Below are 11,327 nucleotides of genomic sequence, written 5' to 3'. Positions count from 1 at the left end.
TTTGTTGAAGAGATTGAAATACTGCAAATTTCTTCATCATTGCCACTACCACGCCAACCACATACTGCAACGCCAATGCCACTTCTTATAATTGTAAACATCACTATCTTGCGCATAAACACATTACCATGATCACTAGCATCCAGGGACAAATATACATGGGGGCTGGGGCCGATCTTGCCCCTGAAATGCTCAAAAAAGCCCTGGAAACTAAAAAAGGGAGTCCTGGAACATTCCCATTCATTGAAATGAAAAAGCCTATCCAATATTGCAGAATTAGGCACTCAGTTGTGAAAAGTAGCCCCTGGAAAAAAAAGGCATCAGTTTCACCAAACATTTTGTCATCATCATCATCATCATCACCATCATCATCATCATCACCATAATGGTCCTCATCATTACGTTCTTTGTCATCATTTTCCCCTTTATCATTTTATTTGTTTCCATTATTACTGATCCACATCATCTATCACCATGACAACAATAGCCTGTCTAACCGTTGTCCGGCGACAATCGCTCTGCTGTAAATTCCACACACTAACGGAATTACCAACTTCATCCCTTGATTTAATACTATACCCTATCCCTAAACCTAACATAAAACCCTACTGCAACCTTAACCCTATTCCTATATCTTAGAAAAAATAAAGCCAGGAGCAATTATCGCCTGAGCAAATGTTGTGTCACCGTCTCACCACCAATACTAACCTGTATAGACAAGTTGTGTTCCTTCCACACCTGCCTGAGTTGGAGATTAAGAAGGGCCAATCCACAGGGAAAATATGCATCCTCTGAGCTATCTCGACATCTGAAAGACATGAACAATAGAGTAACATTTCATCAACATTTGATGTCCGACAAGTTGTCAAATCTGACACTTTTTCTTTCTTTTTTACGGGCTGAGCACCAATACATAGTCAGTTATGTGCATTTTCTAAATCCTTATCATAATAATTACTATACATGGAGGCTTCAGTGTGTAGGGAGATTCTCATCTCTTAATCAGAGGGTTGCAGTTGGGTTCAATTCCTAATCCACACATTAATTTCCTTCAGCAAGAAATTCATGCTTACTTTGCTGCACTAAACCCAGGTGAGGTGGATAGGGACCCGACAGGAATTTATTCCTTGGAACAAAAAGCAAATATGGTACATTTATTGCACTTTCTAAATCATTTAATATCATAATAATTATACATGGAGGCTTCAGTGTGTAGGGAGATTCTCAACTCCTAATTAGAGGGTTGTAGTTGGGTTGGGTTTAATTCCTACTCTAGGCGTTACTTTCCTTCAGCAAGAAATTCATGCTTACTTTGCTGCACTAAACCCAGGTGAGGTGGATAGGGAATTTATTCCTTGTAACAAGAAGAGTGTAACAATGCTTTGCAAGTATGGCACATTTATTGTACAATGCTTAGCGACTTCTGATAAAGTAAACGCTACATGTATACCAGCAAATATAATACCTATCATCAATATTTTGGGGGCTTTGTGGTCTAGTGGTTACGGCTCTCTTCTTTCTATCAGAAGGACGTGGGTTCGAATCCCAGTCATGGTGTGTTTTCCTTCATCAAGAAATTTACCCGCATTGTGCTGCACTCAACCTAGGTGAGGTGAATGGGTAACCAGTAGGACTTATTCCTTGACGCTTTGGCGCTGACATGGCAGCTCAGCTACGGTCAGGGTAATAATATGACATCACGTATCAAAGTGCAGTCGAGTATATGCACATAGCAACAGCGCTATATACATGGACATATTACATGTATTATCATACTTACATGCGGTACAGCTCCATGACCTTTGAGATGTTGTTCTTGCTGCTGAAGATGTTTGTTGGAACACCTAACCTTATCAAGACATCATCCTTCACGTTCACTCCATTCTCAATTAGATTGGCTAAATTGAACACAGCCTGAATGACGAAAAGAAGGTGAAAATGTATGAAAACATAGGCCCTTATTCTGAAGTCAGGTTTAACTTAGACCATGGTCTAACTCTGTGCTAAAATTATGGGGAGCCAAAGGCTCAAAAATTCTGTTTATATCTTATATTTCTTATGTTTACAATTTTGTGTCCTTTTGCTTTCACAAGGAAGAAAAATACTTCAGTTGTCATTCCTAGATAATTCTTATCTTTGTATTGTATTTTTTGTATTGTATATATCTATATGTCCACAGGCGTATCCCGCAACAAGCATGTGCTTCTAGGGACCTACGCCTTCTTCTCTACACATAGGTTGTATACATATTCTTTATAGTAATTGATTTCATATGAATTCTTGTTAACAACAAGTGGAACGCCTCTGGCAGTCTCGCCTGCATTACGCAATTTAATATAGCAGCAGTGCTAACTTTGAAAACTACTATAAAATAATCATTCACAAAAACATCATTCATATAATGACATAATACCACGTTCATTGACCATAAATGACATTTGAACAGAGACTTAAGACTGTCAACTACACCCATGTCCACATTTCATTCACTCTATCCATAAACTTTCAAAGTTATGATGGCACTTCAACAATTACACCAACATGGCCTAAGTTTATTGACCTTAACTGACCTTTGACTTGGTTTTGTGACCTGAAACTCACAGGGGATGTTCAGTGATGCTTGATTACTCTTATATCCCAAGTTTTATGAACTAGATCCATAAACTTTCAGAGTTAGGATGGTAATTCAACAAATACCCCCAACACGGCCAAAGTTCATTGACCTTTAATGACCTTTGACCATGGTCATGTGACCTGAAACTCGTACAGGATGTTCAGTGATACTTGGTTACTCTTATGTCCAAGTTTTATGAACTAGATCCATAAACTTTCAGAGTTATGATGGTAATTCAACAAATACCCCCAACTTGACCAAAGTTCATTGACCCTAAATGACCTTTGACCTTGGTCATGTGACCTGAAACTCAGGCAGGATGTTCAGTAATACTTGATTAACCTTATGTCCAAGTTTCATGAATTAGGTCCATATACTTTCTAAGTTATGATGTCATATCAAAAACTTAACCTTCGGTTAAGATTTTGAAAATAATTTTCCCAACATGGTCTAAGTTCATTGACCCTAAATGACCTTTGACCTTGGTCATGTGACCTGAAACTCAGGCAGGATGTTCAGTAATACTTGATTAACCTTATGTCCAAGTTTCATGAACTAGGTCCATATACTTTCTAAGTTATGATGTCATTTAAAAAACTTAACCTTAGGTTAAGATTTGATGTTGACGCCGCCGCCGCCGTCGCCGTCAGAAAAGCGGCGCCTATAGTCTCCGCTCTGCTATGCAGGCGAGACAAAAATGAAGAAATTTTGTAAAATGGAGGAAAATAAATGTTTATTTGAAATGAACAATTTGGGTGTCATATGAGTTAATAAATTGAATGTGTACTGTTAGGGATTTGTGCTCCAGTTGGCTCTCCATAGTTAAACCACAACTTAGTTTAATTTAAACCTGAGTTCAGAATATGGGCCATAGTGTTGATGTGGTTCTTACTTTTCTACATATAATCAAGAGATGGCATGGGTTTATATTCACGAATGTTGAAAAGTTCAAATTGCTTTTTAAAACTACATGTATCTTGTGAGCTTTGAAGGTTTGCACTCCTGATATAGAGCAAAGCATATCTGCTCGAAACATCAAGAACATTTCTTTTAAGAGCTACTTTAACCCTAATTCTCCCGGGGGGGGGGGGGGGGCAATAATGGCCCCCCCCCTCGACAATTTTCGCGATATATCTGCTGCGCAAAATTTTTTGACCTCGCCGCTTACCGACTTTTTACTTTCAAGTCTCGCGCAAATTTTGAGACCCAATTTGTGACACCCGGGTACACGGTTACGACATTACGCAACATTATGTAAGTGCATGTCAGACCCAAAATTGCTCATAAACGTGATTTCATGTACAAATCCAATGCAAATTGTGTATTTAGCCAAAATTCATAAATGTATCATTATTTCTACTTTTACTGATTAAACTTAATTAATTTTGCCTTGTTTATGGTCAGAATTAAGTCTGGAACGATTTCCATTGAAAAAACAATAAAAAACAAAAAGTAAAAAACAAAGAAATACATAAGAAATTCATAAAACAATAAAATACATAAGAAATTGATTTCCAAACCAAAGTTTTTTTCATTGCGATTGTTAAGAATGCTACAAAGAATATTTTTACAAAAAATTAGCATTCTAGGAGCTTTATTTAGTGAATTAGAGCAAAAAGTATGATTTATGCATAAATTAGCATAATTAATTCATATAAAATAAAATCTCATTATTTTGGAAAATTCTACCATACAGCCTTGTAGATTACATCGCAAACTACCAGCGTGCAAATTTTTGCATCGCTCGCTCGATCGGCGGCCGAGATCTTAGGGGGGGGCCATAATGGCCCCCCCGGGAATGACAAGAATCAAAATACCCCGGGAGAGTGAGGGTTAAGAAAGATAAACAAACGGTCCTTTTCAGGACTTACTTACATGGCGCATCCGCAAATCTCATCATCTACATGTATCTTAGGAACTACAATTTGACTGACTTGGAATGAAAGAAATAAAACTTGGGAGTCGAGTCATGTTGTTGGAATCCTTTCAAATTTTAGTTTTAGTATACATAATTAGTTCCTGAAGATGATCTAAATGAAAGGCAAAGAAGTTGGCTGGGCTCCAAGAACATGACTACTCAATTGATTTCTTTTCATTTTATTTCATGTGGGAATAATGGATAATTACGGAGCCTTTATGGTGCCATAGACTTGACGACTTGGCGAGATACTTTATCTTGCCATGTCGACATAATAACCTTAGTATGTCGACATGGCGAGATACGTTATCTCGACGTTATCTCGCCAAGTCGACTTGTAAAAAGTTATATGTCGACATGGCGAGATACGTTATCTCGCCAAATCGACTTATAAAAAGTTATATGTCAACATGGCGGGATATTTTATCTTGACAAGTTGACTTATAAAAAGTTATATGTCAACTTGGCGAGATATTTGGACTCTCGCCGGGCCTCGGACACTTCATATCTCGCCATGTCGACATATAATGTTTTATAAGTCGACATGTCAAGATAAAATATCTCGCCATGTTGACATATAACTTTTTATATAAAGTCGACTTGGCAAGATAACGTATCTCGCCATGTCGACATAATAAGGTTGTTATATCGACATGGCAAGGTAAAGTAAGTCGTCAAGTCGATGGCACTTTAAAGGCTCCGTAGATACTGGCTGACTTATTGTAGGGTTTGAGATGGTCCTTCCCAATACATACAAACATATGGCAACGGATTATTCCATTCAGTTATTTTAGGGGTGTTAAATACTTACATGTGACTGCCTAGTCTCTGCAGCTTGGATGTAATACTCCACAGCCTTGTCTTGGTTTGAGACATTCTTATAGCCATACCAGTGATAGTCTGCGACTTTCAAGATGGCTGAAAAAGAATGAGAAATTCGGAAATGCAAAATATTTTGCTAAAGAATGAAATGCCGCGCCACCCACCAACCAGTTGATCTGCAGAATTGATTACACAAGACAGCATAATAGCATAATAAGGAATGATGTGAACATCACAGTCATATCTTTACTGCAGGAAAACCTGCATGCTGGTTTTCATTACCAATTCTTACATTTCATTATGGACAAAACAAAACGGAAAATAGGAGACCCACTAAAAAACCAAATCGCACTAACAAACCAGGAGGCATGTCTTTAAGTTAAGAGTGACTTTAAGAATGACTGGTGATCCTTTCTTGTGGTAAATGATATTCACCATTAAATGATCATTGGTGATTATTTAGCATTCCAGAAAGGTTCACCAGTCGTTCTTAAAGTCGCTCTTAACTTACGAACAGCTTTATGAAATGGACCCCAGGAATCCTGCGAAACAGATACTACGCATAATTTTGATAAGGTGCCTAAACACAGGCAATATTATCAAAATCAGATGTAAAATAAAAAGTTATGACATTTAAGTTTTGCAGAATTCCACAAAGCAGTTGTATACACAGCAAAAGTGATAAATAAAAGTACTTAAGAGTTGATAATTTAATTTATAGTTTAAGTCGTCCCCAGAAAATTGTTGAATGGAAATGATAGAGAAAAAAAAACACAAAAAAACAAGCATAATGCTGAAAATTTCATCAAAAATGGATGTAAAGTTTTGCTTATTTTACACAAAACATTTACATGCACAACTCAGTGATACGCAAATGAGAGAGTCGATGATGTCCCTCACTCACTAATTTTGTTTTATTGTTTGAATTATACAATATTTCAATTGTTACAGATTTGACAACAAGGACCAACTTGACTTAGTCATAAACTGTTAAAATAATGGTCATTCCACATGTTCAGGGAGGAATAAAATTGTTTCACATGCCAATGAGGAGAAACTCAGAATTTTTCATATTTCATATAATAAAATACAAAATAAATAGTGAGTGGGTGACTTCATCAGTTTGCTCATTTGCATACTGACCAGGATGTGCATATAACTGTTATGTGAAACTTTAAAATGTCATAACTTTCTTATTTTACGTCCGATTTCGATGACATTTTCAGTGTTATGCTTGTTGGATTTTTTTCCCTTTTATTTGAATCAACTTTTTATTGGGGTGGACTTGTCCTTTAAACTCACATTGATAGCTCAATACCCAGTTAGAACGAAAAGCGACTAAAGAAGGGGAAAATAAAATCTTACACGTTAGATGAGGATGAACTGAAGCAGCAGCAAGATGCCAGTATTTCCAGGCGCAGTCTTTATCTATGTATCTCTCAGCAATACCATCCTGTATTCGAGTATTCGAGGAAAACCATTCATTGATGGAAAATTAATAATTGAATGCTGATATTAATATGGCAATTATTTGAAATATATATGGGCAATTCCATAAAATGATCAACCTTTTTGTATGTCCGACCCCCATTTTTCTCAAGTATTACGTCACTTCATAAACTGACCAAGTCATGGTCCCTTGAGAACATTACAGACTGTCAAAAGAACAAGAAACCAGACACAGAAAATTTCATGAAGATCCCACATAGAGGGGGTCGGACGTACATATTTTAAGGAATTGCCCATATGAAGCTCACTTTATAACATATGCAAAAAAAAAAAAAGCTAGCGATAACAACAAGATTGAAGCAAATGGGGAAAAAATATTTTTTCAAACTCCACAAAATTTGAAGTTGAACCCTCAATGACTTTAGTTATTATTATTTGGCAAAGAAAATTACAAACACCACAGTTTAGATGGATGGACGGACACCTGAATACATAATGCTTCTGTCGACCAACTACTGTAGAAGGAGGCATTAAACTATTTTTAATTCATTTGAAGTCCACTTATCTGATTTTCTGAAATATAAATGCAACCTTCATCCACATGGTCTTTGTTTTGCTAAGAGCCAAAAGATCTGTTTTTAGGTCTTCTCTGAAACTGTTTAGTTGAACTTCGGGATATTTCATTGAATGAATTACAACATCTCAAACGGTTACTTTGGACACTCACATGATTCTCATCACAGAGGTAGGCCAGATTGAACTGGCCCACTTCTAGACCAGCCTCGGCTGCTATGGCGTAGTAGACCAGGCTCTGGGACCAGGAACTCTCCAGATAGGCATCCAGAGCCCAGCGTAGGACCCAGGCCACATCACGGTTCTTCTCTGCCACATACCGGGCCCATCTAGAAAGGAAGGAAAATGATTAAATCCCATCTATTTTGCGAAGAGGACAATGAATTGTATGGACTAAGCAGATCACTTTGAAGTGTTGAATTATTGTTTTATTTGCCCAAGCATGGCGTAGTGTGTATGTATCGCATTGTAGGCAAAAGAAAAAGGTGTTATATCAATGACTAATGGATTGGATTTCAAAATAACAGAGTCATTGTCCGGGAGAGCGATTCATCAACATGTCTTTGACAAACTTGCTTGATTTTGAATGGCCAACAAGGCCAGTTCCTATGGTAACTGTCAGATGAATAATATTTTGTGAGATAAAATACCTGACAAGTCTTTTCATGAAAGACTCCCCTGAGCTCGCATGTCCGGGGAGTGTTTCTTCAATATTTCTGTCCGTCAAGGTGTCAGATCCGACAACCTTCCTTGACTCTGATTGGCTGACAAGCACTGTTACAGTGGGAACTCTCAGATAAAATAGGACGTGTCGGATGACACGTCCCACAAATCCTTTCATGAAACGCGCCCCAGGTGCAAAGGACTTGTCAGCCGTTTTATCTGATGAGTACTGGGGCCCATCTTACAAAGAGTTGCGATTGATCCGATCAATCACAACTATGGACAGCCAGCAACGTCAACATTTATTATACATGTTTGTTTAAAGTATTTCTAACTATGATGTATATTCATGCATTCATTGTGCAAATTTCCTGTTTAAAAATTATGACACTGATGGACTTCCATAGTTATTGATTGGATCAATCGTAACTCTTTGTAAGACAGGGCCCATTTTTATCTGACAGTTAGTAACAATGCTTCTCAGCCCATCAGAATTGAGGAAAAATGTCAGATCAGGGCCCCATTTTATAAAGAGCTGCGATTGATCCAATCAATCACAGCTATGGAAGGCAAGCATCGTCAACATCTAAAATGCAAATTTGTTCAAAATAATTTCTAGACATGTTGTATATTCAATATTCATACATTTATCATTCTCTTGAAGATTCAGTGTGATCCTCTTTGTTCACTATGTAGATTGTGCAATTTTTTGGTAGAAAAAATTACGGTATGGATGGATTTCCATACAGCTGAGATTGATTGGATCAATCGTAACTCTTTGTAAGACGGGGCCCAGGATAGCATTTCATCAATATTTCTTGTCCGACTATTTGTCAGATCTGAGAACTTTGACTTTACTGGCTGCGAAGCACTGTTTCTATGTTAACTCTCAGATAACACATACCTTGGACAAAACATCTGAAAAGTCCTTTCATGAAACACTCCACTGACATCATATCGGACAACAAATGTTGATGAAGGGGAGTATTTCACAAAACATAAAGTCAGTTATTTTCACAGACAACTGTTATAGGACACTAAAATCATTCCACCTGATTTGATCAGTAAAAATTACTGACAACATGCTCCATAGAAAATTTCCCCAGACAGGCATATACGAAGAGTTACGCCAATATTGCACGAATTGTAGATGAGTGCAATAATTGTCCTAACGAGTGGAACATTTCTGGTAAAACATGAAATAAAAACATCCAATATGATAATTATTGTTATTATTTTCTATCCCCCCCCCCCAAAAAAAAAAACAACAGTGATTGAGCCTGGACATGTGCACTAGACTGTTCTATACGATAACATATCGAACAGCAAGTTTTGTACAGTAGCCTATAGGATATTTGTCGCATTTTGGTACTTTTTTCAATATGCTCTCGTGTTGAACAAGCAAATGATGCAGACCATGATATGCGTTTTTTATGCATTGCTAAATCACTATGTACAAATAATAATAAAAACTTACGCAGCAGCCATGGCGTCGTTCCTTGCCATCTGTTCGTTGCCTTGGTTGTAAAGTTCAGCGACCTTCACACCTGAATCCCAATGATCAGCCTTGGCTGCCTTCAAATAGTACTCAAATGCTTTCATCTGAAATAGAATTGAGGAGATTAGTAAGAGTACCGGAACACAGTGCTTGTCATCGTCATCATCGTCATCACCATCATCATCATCATCACTATTACTATCATCATCATCATCATCACCACCATCATCATTGTCATTATCATCAACATCACCATCATCATCATCGTCACTATCATCATCATCATCACCATCATCATCATCATGATCATCAACATCCTCACCATCACCACCATCATCATCCTCATCATCATCACCACCACCATCATCATCATCATCACCACCACCACCACCACAACCACCACCACCATCATCATCATCATCATCATTCTTACCCTATCAATAGATTTTCCAGGGTATCTCCCATATAGATGCATATATCCCAGGTTATGTGCAGCATCTCTATGCCCCAAGGCATCACCCCTCTCAAAGTAGTGCGCCGCAGCCTTATCATCATGATCAAAATTCAGCTTGTACCAACCGAGGGCGGTATACGCTGGACCGTGACCCTAAGAGTTCAAAGTTCAACGAACAAGTTTATAAGAAAACAGGGCAGAGAACACTTCAGTTTTTTTTCAGGTTTTTAAATAATTAGTAAATGAAACATATTGCATTATACTTATCTATCATCGTTATTGCTATAATTATTTTTTATCACCGACATTATAATTTTTCACTATCACTATTTCTACTCCCATTCATCATTGTCATCATCATAGTTATTTAATTTCTATACTTGCATTATTATTCAGTATTTTTTAGCACCTTGACATCCCAAGTGAATTTTATAGGGTGGTGCCTTTCAACATCAAATACTCTTGGAAACGAAATACTTCTCTCTAAAGTGGACATGAACTCAATTGACAAGAAAAATCAATTAATATTCATGAATATCAATGAGCATTAATGAATATTCATTGATTCAGATGATATTACATAAATAATTCATATCAAGCTCACCAATGCAGCTGACTTGTTGAGGTAATCCATTCCTTTCTCCTCATCCTTCTCCACACCTTGACCCTATCAGGAAAAACAAACAAACAACAAAACATAGGATGCATACAATGACATCTGTGACCTTTTGACCTTGGGAGACTAAAGGCGACCGCACACCTTACGATTGGTCTGCGACCCAATTTCAGAATAAAATGTAGTAGAATTTGATGCTAATATTGAGACTTGGAATATCTTTAACCTGCGTAATGTTCTAAATCATCATACGAATACCTGTATTCAAATCTGTGAATGTGCTATCATCCTTCTTAGAATAAAAGCGAATTTAAAATCTAGTCGTAATGACGTCATAGCAGTCGTACGATTGCCTACGATTTAAAACTAATTTGGCCTTTACTCTAAAATAAAGGCTTGTAATCTATCAAAATGGTTATATCAGTATTCTTTCAATAAATTTCAACCTCACATAATAGTATCCCTAAATTAGACCCCAAAAGAGCCAATCTGGAATAAAATTATTGGAAATGGTTTTTTGACTGATTTGAGTAGGTATGGGTGTCAACATTTACCCAAAAAAAGTTAGGAGGAATACGGGTTGGGGAAAGTGCCTTTTTTCAAGGTCAAAGGTCAATGACCTTTTCGTACATACTGTATAATGGTATCTCTGAGATGGAAAGGCGCAGGTTGGTGATAATGGTGTCAAAATGCACAAATTCTTACCAGAATATCAAATAG

General features: G+C 37.2%; 1 protein-coding gene across 1 annotated transcript in view; it reads right to left on the bottom strand.

Annotated features, from left to right (window-relative positions):
• The window catches only part of LOC129266335 (protein sel-1 homolog 3-like), a 42,218-nt gene that overhangs the window by 4,494 nt on the left and 26,397 nt on the right, over window positions 1–11,327 (bottom strand). The window contains exons 14-21 of the mRNA XM_064103562.1: window positions 10,596–10,658; window positions 9,971–10,144; window positions 9,517–9,641; window positions 7,531–7,705; window positions 6,720–6,807; window positions 5,344–5,450; window positions 1,781–1,914; window positions 709–808 (exon numbers count right to left, since the gene is read on the bottom strand). Coding sequence (XP_063959632.1) covers window positions 709–808; window positions 1,781–1,914; window positions 5,344–5,450; window positions 6,720–6,807; window positions 7,531–7,705; window positions 9,517–9,641; window positions 9,971–10,144; window positions 10,596–10,658 — 966 coding nt within the window. The remainder of the gene's footprint in view (window positions 1–708; window positions 809–1,780; window positions 1,915–5,343; window positions 5,451–6,719; window positions 6,808–7,530; window positions 7,706–9,516; window positions 9,642–9,970; window positions 10,145–10,595; window positions 10,659–11,327) is intronic.

Source organism: Lytechinus pictus, chromosome 8, assembly GCF_037042905.1.
Source record: "Lytechinus pictus isolate F3 Inbred chromosome 8, Lp3.0, whole genome shotgun sequence".
In the NCBI taxonomy this organism is placed as follows: Eukaryota; Metazoa; Echinodermata; class Echinoidea; order Temnopleuroida; family Toxopneustidae; genus Lytechinus; species Lytechinus pictus.
This window is presented reverse-complemented; position numbering and strand designations above follow the sequence as displayed.